The following is an 18,524-nucleotide window of genomic DNA, read 5'->3' as shown; positions in this document are numbered from 1 at the left end:
GATCATGACAGTAATTGCACATGCATATATGTCACAACGGCACATGAATTTCACAGTAATTGCACATGAATCACGACAGTAATTGCACATATGACGGAATTGCACATGGTTAGGTCAGTATTGCGAGTGTTCAGGACTAACAGTGTTTGTTATAGAGTCTGACAGCAGCAGGGAGGAAAGACCTGCGAAACCTTTCCTTCACACAGCAAGGGTGGATCAGTCTCTCACTGAAGCTGCTCTCCAGAGCGGACAGAGTGTCCTGCAGGGGGTGGCACTCATGGTCAAGCATAGATGTGAATCTAGCCAGGACCCTTCTGTCCCCCACCTCCTTCACCGAGTCCAGAGCGCAGCCCAGGACGGAGCTGGACTTCTTGATGACTTTGTCCAGTCTCTTCCTCTCCCTCTCTGTGATGCTGCTGCTCCAGCAGGCCACACCGTACAGGAGGGCCGATGCCACCACAGAGTCAAAGAAGGTCTTCAGGAGTGGCCCTGTCTCTCCAAAAGACCTGAGTGTCCTCAGGAGGTAGAGCCGACTCTGGCTCTTCCTGTACAGTGCGTCTGTGTTATGAGTCTAGTCCAGTTTGTGGTTCAGATGAACACCCAGGTACTTGTATGAGTCCACTCTCTCAATGTCCCGTCCCTGGATGTTCACTGGTGAGGGGGCAGTGGGGTGGCGTCTGCGGAAATCCACCAGCATCTCCTTGGTCTTCCCCGCGTTGATGAGGAAGTGGTTCCACTGACACCAGTCCACAAAGTCCTGCGCCAGTCCTCTGTACTCCGCATCATCGTCGTCCGGGATGAGTCCGATGATGGCAGAGTCATCAGAGAACTTCTGCAGGGCACAGCTGTCCGTGTCGTGTCTGAAGTCTGCAGTGTAAAGAGAAAGGGCGCAAGGACAGTGCCCTGGGGCGCCCCCACACTGCAGGTCCGAGTGTCAGACACACAGTCCCGTGCTCTCACAACCTGGAGTCGGTCCGTGAGGTAGTCCAGGATACACTCTGCCAGGTCATACTCCACACCAGCAGTCTCCAGCTTGTCCCTCCGGAGCAGTGGCTGGATGGTGTTGAAGGCGCTGGAAAGATCGAAGAACAGGATCCTCACAGAGCTGCCAGGCTTTTCCAGGTGAGAGAGAGAGCGGTGCAGCAGGGAGATGACGGCGTCCTCCACTCCGATGCCAGGCCGGTATGCAAACTGCAGCGGGTCCATGGCTGAGCTCACGGTGGAGCGGAGGTGGTCCAGGACCAGCCGCTCCAGTGTCTTCATCAGGTGGGACGTGAGAGCCACCGGCCTGAAGCTGTTGAGGTCTTTGGCGGGCGGTGTCTTGGGCACAGGTACCAGACAGGAGGTCTTCCAGACCTGTGGTACCACCCTCAGCTTCAGGCTCATGTTGAAGACATGCTCCATAACCCCACACAGTTAATCTGCGCAGGACTTAAGGAGCCTGGGGCTGATGCCGTCAGGTCCTGCTGCCTTCCTCCCTTTAATCCTCTTCAGCTTACTCCTCACTTGTGCTGCTGTGACAGTCAGTGGTTGGCAGGGGGACTGTGTGCTGGGGGGATGGGTGAGTCCAGGTGAAGTGGGGAGCTGATGGTCCGGAGCAGAGAAGTGAAGAGGAACAGATGCAGGGCATTGTCCGGCTGTGGAAGAGGGAGCATGCAGCTGTGGCCGGGGATTGGCGGGTGACCGATCAAATCTCAAGAAGTGAGCATTTAAATCATTCACCCACTGTAGATCCCCCTCTGTCTGAGCAGGGTGGATTTTGAAGCCCGAGATGGTTTTCAGGCTTCTCCACACTCCCTGACTGTTCTTCTGCTGCAGCTGCTCCTCCATCCTCCTCTTGTAGCCGGCTTCAGCCTGCCTGATCTTCCTCCTCAGCTCCTTCTGCACAGTCCTCAGCTCCTCCTTTTTCCCTGACCTGAAGGCTCTCTTCTCCTTCAGCAGAGCCTTCAGTTCACGGTTAATCCACGGCTTGTTGTTTGGAAAACACCGCACCGTCCGGGAGGGAACAATGTTCTCAAAACAGAAATTGATGTAGTCCGTGATGCACTCTGTGATGGTGTTGATGTCCCTCCCATGTCGGCTATAGAGCTCATCCAGACAGTGGTGCTGAAGCAGTCCCTCATATCCTCCTCGCTCTCAGCAGACCACATCCTCACCTCACGGGACACCACAGGCTGCCTGCGCACGATGGGTTCATACACAGACCTCAGATGTATAAGGTTGTGGTCCGAGCTGCCCAGGGGAGGGAGGGGGGAAGAGGAATAAGCCTCTTTGGTGTTGGCAAAAAACAAGTCCAATGTTCTATTGTTTCTGGTGGGGCAGGTAACATACTGGGTGTATGTTGGTAGAACAGAAGAGGGAGAAGCGTGGTTAAAGTCACCAGAGACGAGGAAGAGAGCCTGTGGGTGCTGTGTTTGCAAGTGCAGGAGAGCAGTGCTTCACAAGCATATTCAGCATTGGCAGACGGGGCCACATAGACTGCGATCAAAATCACATGTGAGAACTCCCGGGGCAGATAATATGGCCTCATGCCAATAGCCAATAGTTCAATATCCTTGTTACATAGCTGCTCCTTCACTGTGCAGTGTTCGGATTTGCACTAGCTCGTGTTCACATACACCACCAGACCTCCACCTCTTTTCTTCCCGCATTCTCTCGTTCTGTCGCCCGCAGCAGATGAAAATTTTCCAAACCTACAATAGAGTCTGGCATTTCTGCTGTTAACCAGGTCTCTGTGAAAATCAAGACGCTGCTGTCCCTATAAATCCTCTGGGACCGCATCAGGCTCTCTATTTTCGTCATTTTATTTTGAAGGGACCTCACGTTACCCATGACTACGGCGGGAACCGGCTTTCTGTTTCCTCCTCTCCTCTCTCGGATTTTACGTCCAGCCCGTCTGCTTCGCTGCGTTTTCCTTAGGATGTTCGCCGGGATAGCGTGACGATCTCCGGGTAAGTTTCATGAGTTCTTCCTTTGTGTAAACACGCACCGGCGCCGGCCGGGGGGCGCGGGGGGGCTCGGTGCCGAGGCACATCGCGACGACACGACGAAAACACTCAATCCAGCCGAACAAAGTCAAAACAAGTTGAATTAAAGCCGCACGCTGCGATAAAGGCCCTCGCCCCCCTTGCGACCGCGTGGTACTTGCCACCGCGAAGAGCACACCTCTAATCCCCCGCCTACATCACCCCTCCCTCACAAACAGCCCAAACTGTATAATACTTAATTCAACATTTTCAAGATAGAGTTATGTCCCCACTAGCGTTTACGTGAGAGACAGGAGCGCCTCGTACCTCCTCGTACGTGTGAGAGACAGGAGCGCCTCGTACCTCCTCGTACGTGTGAGAGACAGGAGCGCCTCTTACCTCCTCGTACGTGTGAGAGACAGGAGCGCCTCGTACCTCCTCGTACGTGTGAGAGACAGGAGCGCCTTGTACGTGTGAGAGACAGGAGCGCCTCGTACGTGTGCGAGACAGGAGCGCCTCGTACGTGTGAGAGACAGGAGCGCCTCGTACGTGTGAGAGACAGGAGCGCCTCGTACGTGTGAGAGACAGGAGCGCCTCGTACGTGTGAGAGACAGGAGCTCCTCGTACGTGTGAGAGACAGGAGCGCCTCGTACGTGTGAGAGACAGGAGCGCCTGGTACGTGTGAGAGACAGGAGCGCCTCGTACGTGTGAGAGACAGGAGCGCCTCGTACGTGTGAGAGACAGGAGCGCTGGTGAGATTGCTGGCTTTATTTGAACTGTTTTAAGCTGTGGCCATGTGCGATGTTGTGATGGTTGATGTGCTGCATGCGTCGTGGCGTGTTAAAGGGGCATGGTCAGCGTGTATTTGGCATTAAGTAAATACAAAGTAAAGTCAAAGTAATATTGCATAATTGCTGCATTCATTAATTGGAGTTTATATTTTGTAATAGTATTTTGTATTTGTATTCTACAGTTGTTAAATATGGTCTGGTGTTTAATGCTGCTAATATGATTATACTTTTGATACTGCTAAGTTGATGCTTTATAGTGGTTCTAGTTGACTTTTATGCTAGTTTTTGTAACTCTGTTATTTTACACTGTTATTTAATTATTTACACTGGTGTTTTGTCTGTTTAAAGGTTTTTACCTGACTTTTGATGCCAATGGCTCTGTAACATTAAAGAGTGAAATGTGTCTAAAGACAAAACATAGTATCAGATGAAACAGCTGCTTTGACCCTTGACCCAGACTGACCCTGTCAACAATACTCAACATGCTCTTGTTCCTCTAGTAAAACATATGAATGTGTCTGAACTGTTAAGCTATAGTTTAGCAGCTAACTCGTAGTTAGTAGCTTGTGATTTGTAAGTTGTATTTTCTGTTAAAAACAGTGAATAAACCAGATAAATTGAGTTTATTTCAATCTGCAGTTAAGCCTTGTGTTTGACAGTCGTCCTTCGTAGTCGTGTCTTCAACTTAATTGTAGCCAAGTAGCTTGTGTTATGCTGTTTTAACATTATGCAAATGTGGCATGGTTCAGGTCCGGACTCATAAGGTCCGGACCTGAACCTGGGTTTAGGTATGCATCCCTAGTATATATATGTATATATATAGATATAGATATAGATATATATAGATATATATAAATATATTCCACCAAAACGCTAAACAGGAAGTACCTCTTCAAAATAAAAGTGCACTTTCTAAAACCGGAAGTAAATTTTTTTTAAAGCTAGAGTCAAGAAATTTTGTCATATTGTGTCCGGTCATACACTTAATCCTTATAAATATTTTCAGCTGTCTACAACAAATAAATGGTCTTTTATGATTTTTTTTAAATCAAATTTGGAGAGGGCGCTAGAGAGCCATTTTATTAGCTAGCCACTACATTTGCATATCATTGCGTTCAACTTTAAAATGTCCCAAAATGCTACGTCAAAACTTTCCCCCCAAAAAATGTGTAAGAAATGTAGATTTTTTTTTTAATTTCCATAAATCGCAATTTTGTTTAAAATTCACGATGACCATATCATAAGACATATCAGCTTCAGAATTCAAACACTACTTTGCTGGGTTTTGTGTCTTGTGGCCAAGTTTGAAGTGATTTCGATGAAAACTGTAAGAGAAAATGCCAAATGTACGACGAGGTGCACATTTGTCAGCGCCGAGTTTATCCAATATGGCCGACTTCCTGTATGACTTAGGGCGGGGTCATAATCATTTTTTACATTTCTTCCCATGAAATATTTTTTGGAGCGAGCGTCATATTTTTACGGCCACTTTTTTTGGCGTCGGGCTCCCATTGGCCCCATGTTATTTGATTTTTGAGGTGGCGCTACTGAGCCGTCTTTCAATATTTTTTCACGAAACCTTCACTCAAAATTAGACCTCACGGAGTTCTAATTTTCGATACCACCCACGACCATATCCATCTAGTACTCAATTTTTGCGTTTTTCCAGCCCCCGGATCCAATTTTAATAAGTCCCTCGCCGAGACGATACTCGTCCTTCGGCTCAGGCCTAATCAAAGCGATTCCAGTGCGTGTCCCGATCGTTCCTCTTTTATATAAATGCGTACCGCGGCACACCGTACTTTAGCGGCGTGAGTCGGTGACTGAAAAAAGTAAATTAATACGGCTGCGGGAGCCAAAAAACGGAGTAGCTGAGTAGCGAGGTGGCCAAGAGACGCTTGGGTAGCGTGAAATAACGATCAATTTAGCCAATAGATATTCAAAAAATGTATTTAAAAAAAACAACTTATAGGTCCCCTTTAAGTTGTAGAAATGTTTCAGCAAAGGTGGGGGGAGTTTGCGTTTTCATGTGAGGAATATGCACGTGCACAGGCTCAGAGGCCCAGAGCAGAGGCCCAGAGCAGAGGCCCAGAGCACAGGCTCATGGCCCGTTCACACCGCAGACTCCGAAGCGTCAAGTTTACAATCAAATCTATGTAAACACGCGTCGACCACCTCCTGTGTTTTTGCGGCGCAATTTTTGCGGCGCGATTCCTGCTTTTTTGGCGTGGAGCGCGGCGGGGGCGCTTTTGCGTTTTCCGCTCTAGACGCTTTGACGGGCTATAGTAATAGTAAGCTTCAAGGCGTTAAAATTTGTTCGCCGCAGAAAAGTTCAGATTTGACAACTTTTCTGCGGGGAGGCGGCGCAGCAGCCAATCAAAGATGACGCTCCAGTGACGATAGGACGATAGAGGACATCTGCAGAATTGTAGGGACACATATGTGACCGACCGTGGGAAAAGCAGAAACAAGTCACCTCGGAGACACTTTGCTATTCACAGATTCTGAAAGTGTGAATTCAAAGCTATCCAATGATGTCTCACTCATGCACATCTGATCATATTTGAGTAAGTTGTGGTCATTTGAATGTATACAACTCTCAAACCCTTTCACTGAGAAAACGGCCTCTAAAGATCCTCACCTGAGTGAGCCCAGAGTCACAGGGGGGCTCATTTGCATCTCATTGAGATAAGCCCTCCCCCCTGTCACACTGACAGCACCTCCCCCTACAGCTGTCACTAAAGACTCAAGGAGTGTTGTTATTGAAATGGAAAATACTTGGATCAAAGAATCAGAATCAGAATAGGGTTTATTGCCATTTGTCGATAAACCGAATTCACAGGTGATTCAGTGCAACACAAACACACATGGGGAAAGGACAGATAACTTATAGTAAGTTTAAAAAACACTCTTAATAGAGGAACTCTTATAAACAGATGCCAGGGCCAGGTATACGAACTGCAACGGGTCCATGGCTTTGAATATATGAGATATGAGATCATCATAGGTACACCATCGGAGTCCAATTACGTCCGCAGCCTCTTTTGCACATTCGTCTTCTGTGCTGTGACTCTCGGCGCTGGGCATGTGATGTCTTTTGCCTCGTCAGCACAGAAAGGCCTGATTTTTTCATGCAGATAGGTCTGCCTGTCAATGTTCAGTCCAAGTGGGACCAGGACATGGAGATTGTCAACCGGAGGCAGAACTGCTGAATTGCGTAGTAGCTGAAATTCCACAGGTTCTGCTTCACAGTGACTTTTTGCAAGCACCACACCTGGTCTCTTGGCATCAAAGCTGTAAACAAATAACAGGACATTTAAGAAATGGCTAACTGTTTCACATGAAACACTCATTAACTCATTTTTTTTGTTTCAATATAAATACCTGAAGTGCTGATAGCTCTTGATCTTTGGAAGCCGTCTGAAGAAGGGACTCAGATGCTTCTGCCAGTCCAAGTTCTTGACAAACATCCGCCGTTCCAACAAGCTGTGGGATATTGAGGTGAGACTCAGGAGAGCTTTTTTCCACTACCTGATGACAAGGGCGACAATGTAAGAAACATGAGAACAGAAGAAAAATATCTGCACTGAAGTTTTGCCAGGCTAATGTTTACACATTACAGTAGTCAAATAATATAAACTAACCTCAGCGATGTCTTCCAAAGTATCAACCCTGGTCTTCATGTATGCTCGCTTGATAAGTCCAAAGCCACAATCAGGGGAGAATTTGGTGTGGCCAGCAATGAGGAAGTGGATGTCCATTGTGTGGTGAAGCTTGTGTCCAACACGCCAGGCAGCACCACAACATGAAATTGTTTTTGTTTTGGCCACTGCAGTTGTCACAATGAAGATCCACGTATTTTTCTCCAACACTGAAGTTGTTGAAGAAATGATGCAGGTAGCTTATGACTTCATTGCTTCCCTTACTTGACGACATGCCTTCAACAATCAGGAAATTGACCTGCTTTTACATCCCTTCACAGGAGACACCAAAAAGGCCACATTTTCGTGGAGTCAGGAAATACATTGACTGCAGAGGGTTCGACGGAAAGTGTATCTGTAGTAGACAGAGAGAGAGGGAAAGGAGATTAGATCAATACATATGACATTTGATTAAGACTCTATAATTGCTATTCTGCATTTGCACTATTATTAGTACCTGCTGTGCAAAGTCGAAGCTGTAATGCATCCTGATGTCTTTGCTTGCTGGCGGTGAGGGTCCGAAAGACAGCACATTAGATTCTGTTGTCAGTCTGCAGGCAGCAATCAAAGTGTTGTAAAAAGTCCTCTCATTTTGCACAAGGGCAAGATGATGCACTTGCTTCTGGACCACTTCAGATTTTCTTTTATCTGGGACATTTGCACTTCGTATCAGCAGCTCATTGTTGCTCTGACACTGCCAACAGCGATCTGTGCGTGGCCTGCAGCTTCTGATGTGCGGGAGAAGCTGTTTCCACAGTGATCTAAAGCTTGATTTACAAACTGCAGGCTCACCTGAAAAAAAGATTTTGCTTATGGTTAATTATACTCTAATCATTAAAACATGAAAATCACCAAAATAATGTTTTACACTTACCAAGCTCCTTAGCAGACTTCACGTAGAGACGCCAAACTGAGGCCTTAGTCACATGGGTTGGGAGCAACTTCACATGTCAGTCCCTATGGCCAGGATGTCGACCAGGTAGCATTATGGAATGGACTTCTGCATAGTTTTTGATAAACTCCACAACGGTGTGAATCACTTCATGGCTGATGAACCTGCACGCTTCTTCCTCAACCGTGGTGTTGCTCCATTTTCGTCATAGTGTTTAATTATGTCAGTCAGGGTGTCTTTGCCAATTCTGAAAAGGGGGAAAAAAAGGATTAGGGTTGACAGTAATATGGGAATAACACGCTTCACGTGGCTAGCTAGCTTGTGATATGATGGCTCACCAGGTTTAGACCAAAACAGGCACTCACAACACAAACACGAGGACAACAGCACACCAAAACATAACTTTCAAGCGTGTTTGTGATGCCATTTATTCTGCATTATTCACATTCTGACGTTTACGTCGTATTTAAGACTTAAAAGGCGGAGGAGCGGGACACGGCCGGCCCTGGGCTTGCGGCGCTACGTGGCTAGCTAGCTTGTGATATCATGGCTCACCAAAACAGGCACTCACAACACAAACACAAACACGACCACAACAGCACACCAAAACAGGCGTATTTAATATTAATCATTACTTGAGGCCATGAGGAACAGGAAAGTACTTCTGCAGACTTCCGTGCCCCCTATGAAATAGCTTGTCCGGGCAAACTTGCGCTTCTTCTGGGGCTTTTTCGTGGACGTCGTCAGCTCAGAAGTGACGACAGAACGTCTGTTTGCTTCCATATGTCTGATAATCCTCATATCCTGCCACTGTCTTTCTGCTGCTAATGAGTCGCTCCGTAGCTTGTACATCAGTTCTGGAGTTAGTTTCCCGCTACACGATTCTCTTGAGAGCAGAGAATATTCTTTTCTTCTTGAGTAACATTTGCAGTCAAAGTTACGGATCTTTTCCATCTGTTCGTTCTCTGCTGCAAATGTAACCGTGGCTATAGCGTCTGTTATTTCACGCTCCAGCTCTTCGGCGTGACCGGGCGCTTCTTCCTCTGTCCAAAACCCATCTTCCTCCTCGTCTAAGGTCAGCCGTAGACTAGGGATATTTTCCAGCTGGATGAAATCGCACTCTTGATCTGTGAGCTCATCTTCAGATTCAGAACTTAGATAGTCATCTGGATAAGCGGACTTTTTCGCAGAAATAATCCAAAAGCGTGGAGCTGTAACAACCTCTGTTAAGCTCCGAAGCAATAGCAGAAGGATCCATTTTTCAACTGATGTTACACAGTGTGTGTTGCGTGTCCCTGTGTTGCTGCTTATTAAGTAGCCACGCGGCTGGCGGCTCAGCCCATTGGCTGACTGCAATAGCGCAGCTGTTCTTATGGAAATGCGGTCACACCCACTCTGCACGTCCAGAGAGCACCCAAAAACACCACACTTTAAACGGCTTTATTTATGCTTTTAATGCTGCAAATACTGTTATCTGATACATCGAATGGCTGGTCCATAACTTCAACTTTCACATAATGCAAAAAAACGAAAATCACAAATTTAGGGGAAAAAAAGTAAAATGCTGTTTTTCTCAGTTTCACCGAGGCCGACATGGTCTGACATTTCCGGCGTTTTGGCACATATATGAAGGAGTCAGAAGAAGCAGCAGCAGGGCTGTCGGAAGGGTAGTTGCTCTGCTCAACTAGCAGAGAGCTAGGCTACGAGCTAATGCTAACAAGCGATCTCATCCACTTTGAACACTTTGCTCCTGCTCCTGTTGCTCCTGCTGCTGCTGCTTTAGGGGATGCTGGTCCTTCTGCTGCACCCACAGGTGTAAAAGCATTTGGTTGGATTACAATTTGTTTTTGAGCCTGTGTCATCTAAATTGCAATGTGTGTGTTTTTGTAGAACCACGAGGAAGAGGTCCTGGAGCCAGAGTCCTCCAGCTTTGAGAGGGAGGTGCTGGAGCCAGAGTCCTCCAGCTTTGAGAGGGAGGTGCTGGAGCCAGAGTCCTCCAGCTTTGAGAGGGAGGTGCTGGAGCCAGACTCCTCCAGCTTTGAGAGGGAGGTGCTGGACCCAGAGTCCTCCAGCTTTGAGAGGGAGGTGCTGGACCCAGAGTCCTCCAGCTTTGAGAGGGAGGTGCTGGACCCAGAGTCCTCCAGCTTTGAGAGGGAGGTGCTGGAGCCAGAGTCCTCCAGCTTTGAGAGGGAGGTCCTGGAGCCAGACTCCTCCAGCTTTGAGAGGGAGGTGCTGGAGCCAGAGTCCTCCAGCTTTGAGAGGGAGGTGCTGGCAGCGCTCTGGGACTGACCCTCCTCATGTTCCATCTGCTTCCTCTCCTGCAGAGGGTTCCAGCTCATTCAAAAGAATGTGTAAAAAACAAATACTGTATGAAATAGCTCATTTGATTTCAATTTGGAACCATTGGAGCTGAAGATTAGATGAATGAGCTGCATCTTCTGCAGGAGAAATGGACTCCTTTTTCCTCTGTGTCCCCCACTCTTCTCCAACTCCAGGCCATGGTCCTTTTTGTTCCTGTTCTGTATGTATATATATATATATATATATATATATATATATACATATATATATATATATATATATATATATATATATATATATATATATATATATATATGTGACTCGCCACGAGAATTGTCGGACCATGTCAGCCTCGGTGAAACTGAGAAAAACAGCATTTTACTTTTTTTCCCCCAAATGTGTGATTTTCATTTTTTTGCAGAATGTGCTAGTTGAAGTTATGAATAAGCCCCTGTGTGCTTCAGATAACACTATTGGTTGTCTTAAACGTATACATTAAGCTGTTAAAAATGTGGAGTTTTGGGGTCTTTTTCCTGCTCTCCTGGGGGGCGTCACCTTTTTCTATCCAACGTGTTGTTTACATTTTCCACCAATCAGCTGTGATCCGCATGGCCAGCTGCGTGCTCTGCGTGCTCTGCGTGCTTCTCTCATTCCTCCAGACCGTCTGCAGAGCACAGTCTTCAGAGCTTACATTTCCTGGACTACATTGCAACGGAACTGTTTACTCAGGTACACTTTTACTTTACTACTAAATTATTGCTTTAACGCTGTGTTTTAAGGCGGTCTCGTGATCACTTTAGAATCTTACTTGTCTGCTCCGGTGGAGCTAATGCTAAGCTAACATGTTGCTTCAGTGCACTCTGCAATACGGGCTTAATGTGACTACTTGCTGTTATCACCATGTTATCGGGTTATTTTTCGGCGTGGGTTGGCCCGTGGGTTGTGTGGGTCGTGCTTTGTGTCTATTTTATGGTGCTAAACCGGCTGTTACCCCCGCAGCCCGGAGCTAAACGCAGATATTCGGAGCTAAGTTGTAAGCTAAACTTTGCTATGTTATCGGGTTATTTTTCGGCGAGGGAAGAGAAAAAAACTACAACTCCCGATACCACTTCTGGTCACGTGGCTTACGTACGTCGCACGTCACGCACGCACTGCGTCACTCGAACCAATCACGCGCTTGCCTGGCCATTATCAGCTTCCTGTGTGTCTCTCTGTGCACGGTGTTGGAAGAGACAACAGGACGGCTGAACCAGGTAAGCTTTGCGACTAAAACACCCGCTTTTAATCATTTTAATGTGCGCCGGTTTTAAACTCGAGTGTATGTCTATGTTTTGGTGTGCTGTTCTGCAAGTGTTTTGCTTTTACGAGCAGTGTTATCTCAAGTGAGCTAGCTAGCATCGCTAGCCGAGGGCAGATGTCCCAATATCTCCGCGTTTTGCATCTTAAATACACCATTAACGTCACAATGTGAACTGTTATCTGTGAAGCGTGTTATTCCCATATTACTGTTAACCCTAATCCTTTTTTTCCCCTTTTCAGAATTGGCAAAGACACCCTGACTGACATGACCTGTCTCTACGTGAAGTCTGCTAAGGAGCGTGGTAAGTGTAAAACATTATTTTGGTGATTTTCGTGTTTTAATGATTAGAGTATAATTAACCATAAGCAACATCTGTTTTTCAGGTGAGCCTGCAGTTTGTACATCAAGCTTCAGATCACTGTGGAAACAGCTTCTCCCACACATCAGAAGCTGCAGGCCACGCACAGATCTCTACAACAGAATCTAATGTGCTGTCTTTGGACCCTCACCGCCAGCAAGCAAAGACATCAGGATGCATTACAGCTTTGACTTTGCACAGCAGGTACTAATAATAGTGCAAATGCAGAATAGCAATTATAGAGACATATACGTCTTAATCAAATGTCATATGTATTAATCTAATCTCCTTTTCTCTCTCTGTCTACTACCCTCTGCAGACGGGGCCAAGCTTCACTACACAATGGACATCCACTTCCTCATTGCTGGCCACACCAAATTCTCCCCTGATTGCGGCTTTGGACTTATCAAGCGAGCATACATGAAGACCAGGGTTGACACTTTGGAAGACATCGCTGAGGTTAGTTTATATTATTTGACTACTGTAATGTGTAAACATTAGCCTGGCAAAACTTCAGTGCTGCTCTCTGCTTAAGATATGTTTCTTCTGTTCTCATTTTTTTACAGTGTCGCCCTTGTCATCAGGGAGTGGAAAACAGCTCTCCTGAGTCTCACCTCAATATCCCACTTCTTCAGACGGCTTCCAAAGATCAAGAGTTATCAGCACTTCAGGTATTTATATTGAAACTCTCACATTGTGTTAAAAAAAAAAAATAGTTAATGAGTGTTTTATGTGAAATAGTTAGCCATTTCTTAAATGTCCTGTTATTTGTTTACAGCTTTGATGCCAAGAGCCGAGAGTCACAGCACAGAAGAGTGCACAGACAAAGAAGAGGATGAGGATGTGATCTCTGATGTAATTGGACTCTGGTGGTGTACATATCATATCTATTATCTCATATCTCATATATTCAAAGCCATGGACCCGTTGCAGTTCGTATACCTGGCCCTGGCATCTGTTTACAAGAGTTCTTCTATTAAGAGTGTTTTTTAAACTTCCTATAAGTTACTGTCCTTTCCCCCTGTATCTACTGCGTTGTAACATTAAAGGCTATTTTATCTTATCTTATCTTTTTGTTGTTTGTGTTGAATCATTCAGTGCACCATTGTTGGTGCACTGAATCACCTGTGAATTATGTTTATCGACAAAAGCAATGAACCCTATTCTCATTCTGATTCTTTGATTCTATTCAGGGCCTTTTGTAATCCAAGTATTTCCATTTTAATATAGTAACTTCTAATTCTGATTCAAGTCCAGTTACCATCAACAACACTCCTCTTGAGTCTTGAGTGACAGCTGTAGGGGGAGGTGCTGTCAGTGTGACAGGGGGGAGGGCTTATCTCAATGAGATGCAAATGAGCTCCCCTGTGACTCTGGGCTCACTCCGGTGAGAAACTTTGGAAGCCGTTTTCTCAGTGAATGGGTTTGAGAGTTGTATACATTCAAATGACCACAACTTACTCAAATATTATCAGATCTACATGAGTGAGACATCATTAGAAAGCTTTGAATTCACACTTTCAGAATCTGTGAATAACTCAAAATGTCTCCGGGTAGACATGTAACTGGGTTTCATACGGCCGGTCACATATATATATATATATATATATATATATGTATATATATATATATATATATATTATTACATTGCAGCCCATCTTTAAGACACTGACACAGACACAGCTGTTTGACTCAGCACAGGACTGTCTACACACAAGCACAAGTGACTGTGGATTCATATAGAGACATTTGAAAGGAGAAAGTGTTTGTCATGAAGCACTGAGGAGTGAAGCAATGTGTGTAGTGACGTCACACTGAGCTTTACTTTGTCCACTGCACCAACAAACTACTGACAATTCAACTCTTATACTCAACATGAAACACACTGGATTGGTGCAACTAATAAATATAGAAATGAGAGTCATAAACCAATTAAATCCTGTACATTTGAAGAATAAATAGAGTCAAATAGTTGTATCATGAAATCCTAATAAAGTGTGTCTCCACATGTTGAGACGCACAGGGGACTAACTGCTGCTGTGTTGTGTCTTCTGTCCATCAGATTTCTGTGATCTCACTCTGGATCCAAACACAGCTCACAGAAACCTCAAACTGTCTGACAACAACAAGAAGGTGACACTTGTGAGAGAGAAGCAGCTGTATCCAGATCATCAGGACAGATTTGATCACTGGGCTCAGCTTCTGTGTGACACTGGTCTGACTGGTCGCTGTTACTGGGAGGTCCAGTGGAGTGGATGTGTTTATATATCAGTGTCTTACAGAGGAATCAGAAGGAAAGGAGACAGTGATGACAGTTTGTTTGGATGGAATAATCAGTCCTGGAGTCTGGACTGTTCTGGAGGCAGTTTCTCTGTTCGTCATAATAACAAACCCACCTCCCTCCCTCAGTCCTTGTCCTCCTCTTGTGGGACAGTAGCAGTGTTTGTGGACTGTCCTGCTGGCTCTCTGTCCTTCTACACAGTCTCCTCTGAGCGACTGATCCTCCTCCACACCTTCAACACCACATTCACTCACTCTCTGGTCCCTGGGTTTGGAGTCTGGTCTTATGGCTCCTCAGTGTCTCTGTGCGCTCCGACAGACTCGCTCTAATGTGTGTGAAATAAAACATCTGTACAAACAAAAGACATTTATTTTAGAGTTTATTTGACAGAAGAAAACAAACTTCAGACATCGGCCTCACACAAGTATCTGTTTTGAACAAATCACTGTTTTAATACAATATGATCTTTACAGAATAATAAACTACAATATCCAGTGAGTAAAGAGTTTTTATTTTTTTATTTTTTACTTTTAAAACTGTTTTCAGAAAATGTGATGAACAACAATTGAATCCTAAAATGGTCATGTCTACCCGAGATTAGAACCGGGCCTAAACCGGGTCTGATCCAACATGTCTGCTCTTGCTTTTGGATTAGGTTTAACATTCGACAGGTCAAATATTGATAGTACTATTTTACTTTTAGTTTCTCCCTACTGCCCCCTGGTGTCTGTGAAGCTACTCCTTCTGTTGAGCCTCTGCTCGTTTAAATGCTCTGTGCTAATGCTAATGCTAATGTTGCAAATGTCAACAAATGCTAGATTTCCCACCCAGACAATGCTTTTTAAACTGTACAAGTAATAACACTGTCCGGGTTCATAAATGAACTAAATTGAACCCACATTTAATCTGATTTGAGCACTTTCCTGTTTCAGTGTCAAGAAATGAGACATACACCAGATGCTATTCCTTAACACATAGAGAACACAATTCAACTTAGAATATGAAACGACACAGAAATATCAGGCATTTGTGTGGCAAGCTTGGGAGAAAACGCGGGGACTGATCACGCAAGCTGTTGTAAGCAGCCTGCGTGATCCTCCTGCGTCTCACCCCGTTTTTTCCCATGCTGGTTGGTTTTATTAGATATTCTGGAATAGGCGGGTCACATTTCTCATTGGTCAGCCTCTCATCAAGGCACTTGTTTTACAGATGGTATTTTTCTGTAGAGATAAAGCCTGCAAGGGGGGGTGCAACTCCCCCCCCCCGGGGCAACATTCTTTGGCCCATCTTTACGATACCTTCAAAAACAAATGCAGTTTGTCACACACCCGTTCTTCTCTTAGACTAATGATGCAGATAAAATATCACTATTATGCAGATAAAATACATGACAGAAATATATTGATTTGTTACAGATTGTCCACTAACCTCTCGACCTTGACCCTGTGGTATGGTTCTGGGTGATGCTGGTCTTTGTTCTGACCATGGCTGGCCACAAAAGGGATACATAGGCACAACGTCCCACAAGTATCCCCACACCACCATACGTCCTCTTAGCACTGTGTCCCCACATCACCTCGCTTGGTTCTTAAGAGACCTTCTTCCGCTGCTCGCTTCGGTCACACCTATGACACATATGAACTGGTACATTTCCCATCTCAATTCATAATCTCATTAACATTGCATGTAGTTATGTTGTAGCAGATTAAAAAAAGGCACTCTCTTAGTTAGTGCAAACAACTGTGGTGTAATATGCCATTGTGTTTCTTCAGCTACTGTCATGTCAATTGTACATTATACATTTCATAACCTTTCAAGTTGATCACTTATTTTCTTCCCTCTATATTCCATTTCTGTGTATGTTGATCGATTGTCCCGATTGTCCGAGGCATAATACAGGTGTTCAGCACCCATATTACCGTCATCGCTGTGATGATGATAACTGTTGATTCTTTTTCCACAGAGTATGGTACTCTGCGCACCGTAGCCTCTGGCTCTCGTTTATCGTAGCAGAGTATAGTACTTTGCGTACTGTAGAATCTGTCTCCTCATCCATTGTAGCAAAGTATCGTACTCTACCGTAGACTCTGGACAAAACTCATACAAACGAAGTCCTGCGTCTGCGATGTTATGGATCTGGTGCTGTGTTGTCCAGACATTTCTCTCACTTTCCCATGAGAGCACCCATGTTCTCGTCCCTCCAATGGTGAGGACGACACGGTGTGGCTCCGTCCACTTGGCTCGTCCACTTGGCTCGTCCACTTGGCTCGTCCACTTGGCTCGTCCACTTGGCTCGTCTCTGTAAACACCACATCTCCAACACGTTCTCTGCGGTGATAAACAAAGTCTTTTCGACAATTCAGTGTATTTCAAACAGTTCTCTTGTTTAAAATTTTTTTTTAGTAATTATTGATTCGGAATATTTGTTTACTCGTACATATCCCTCCTTTTTGAGATATGGCCTTGCCCATTTCTCAAACTTCTACACAATTCTACATTTAAACAAAATTCAATAATCCAGATAGTCTACAACGATGTAATCAAGGAAGAGATGGAATTGCGTCTGTCACTCCAACTCCGCAATGTCACCTCTTGACCTTTCACAGTTCAGTGGTCACATCCCTGGCTGAGCCCCCCCCCCCCCTTCCACGGCGCTGGGCTCCCCCCTGTGTGGGTCAATCAGTCTGTGTGTAATCTTACACTTCCCAAACCTATCTGTTTTACCACCATTTGTTTCAAACTCCAAATGTTTCAAACTCTAAATGTCTGGTGTCCACGTGTGCGCGCGTATGTGTGTGTGTGTGTGTGTGTGTGTGTATGTGTGTGTGTGTGTGCATTTGTGTGTGTGTGCAATACAAATATATCAAACAATAATAATTATCTCAATAATTCCCCGTTGAGCTGGCCTTAAGGGTCAGTTCACAACTTAGAATTCTTCATCACATAATTAGCATAAAGTTTCACATCTCCTCTGTGGGTGTGGCCTGACTAAAGTCACCCATCTAATGTAATATGTGCTAATCTTTTATATGTGCTTCAGGTGAGTTTCAAACTCAATCTCTCACACCTGCTCATGTGGTGCTTTACAACATTGTGTATTAGTTTGTTCTAACAAGTCTATATGTGTATTAAAAAAAAAAATGATTCTAAACCTTCCCCTTGTCCATAAGGCATCATTTTATCAACCCGTTTTTCCCTTGTTCCCTACTTTCTTTGTCTTTTCTTTGTCTCACATCATCTTCCTCTCTGTCTTCCCCTCTGTCTCTGTCTCTGTCTTCCTCTTGTAATGGAGGAAACACCCATTTCCAAATTTCTAAACCTGCTTTTTCTTTCTCTCTTTTCACTTACTCTTACCCTCACTTGTAACCTGCTTTTACTTTCTCTCTTTCTTGTATTCTAACCATCTCTTGCCTCCGTCCTGAGTCCTATAATGTTTAAGTCCTGTTATCACTGGTTTTCATAACTTCTATAGCGTCTAAATTTAGATGATATTGTCTTATTTAAATCTATTCAATTCTTGATTGAATCTCAACAATCCTTCAGGTATTTACTTTAGAATGTCAAATTCTTTCCCTGTTGATGTTAACTTTTCCTATTACTCATCAGTCAACCCCCCCTGAGGTGTTGCTGTTGGTGTCCCTGTGATCCATAAAGATAACAACATCTGCTCCATCCTGAGTCCTCCAGATTCTTTGCCAGTCAATAGCCCCTTATCTCTGACTATCTTTTATGACTTGGTGTCCCTGTTGTCACCCTGTTAGTTAATAAACACATGTATGTCCCATGTCCCCCCACTTCTGCGTCAATTGCTTTAGTTAATGACCCATTCCTGTCTTTCCTGGGAGGGCATTGGACGTCACTATTTAACTTATTCCCTCACTCACGTCTACCTGCAATACGAGGTTTTCTCATGATAATATAAATAAATAAGTTA

At 44.9% G+C, this 18,524-nt stretch overlaps 1 protein-coding gene across 1 annotated transcript; it reads left to right on the top strand.

Moving 5' to 3' along the window:
* Positions 1-14,352: 14,352 nt before the first annotated feature.
* On the top strand, positions 14,353-15,023 carry LOC140370345 (stonustoxin subunit beta-like; the record flags this gene model as incomplete). Its single annotated transcript, XM_072457456.1, has 1 exon — positions 14,353-15,023. A coding segment is annotated over one exon (567 nt), but the record flags the coding sequence as incomplete, so codon positions are not given.
* Between the last annotated feature and the right edge of the window lie 3,501 nt (positions 15,024-18,524).

The sequence above is a fragment of the Eucyclogobius newberryi genome, unplaced genomic scaffold, assembly GCF_026437365.1.
Source record: "Eucyclogobius newberryi isolate DKJ021-1_F unplaced genomic scaffold, fEucNew1.0.hap1 SCAF_21, whole genome shotgun sequence".
In the NCBI taxonomy this organism is placed as follows: domain Eukaryota; kingdom Metazoa; phylum Chordata; class Actinopteri; order Gobiiformes; family Gobiidae; genus Eucyclogobius; species Eucyclogobius newberryi.
This window is presented reverse-complemented; position numbering and strand designations above follow the sequence as displayed.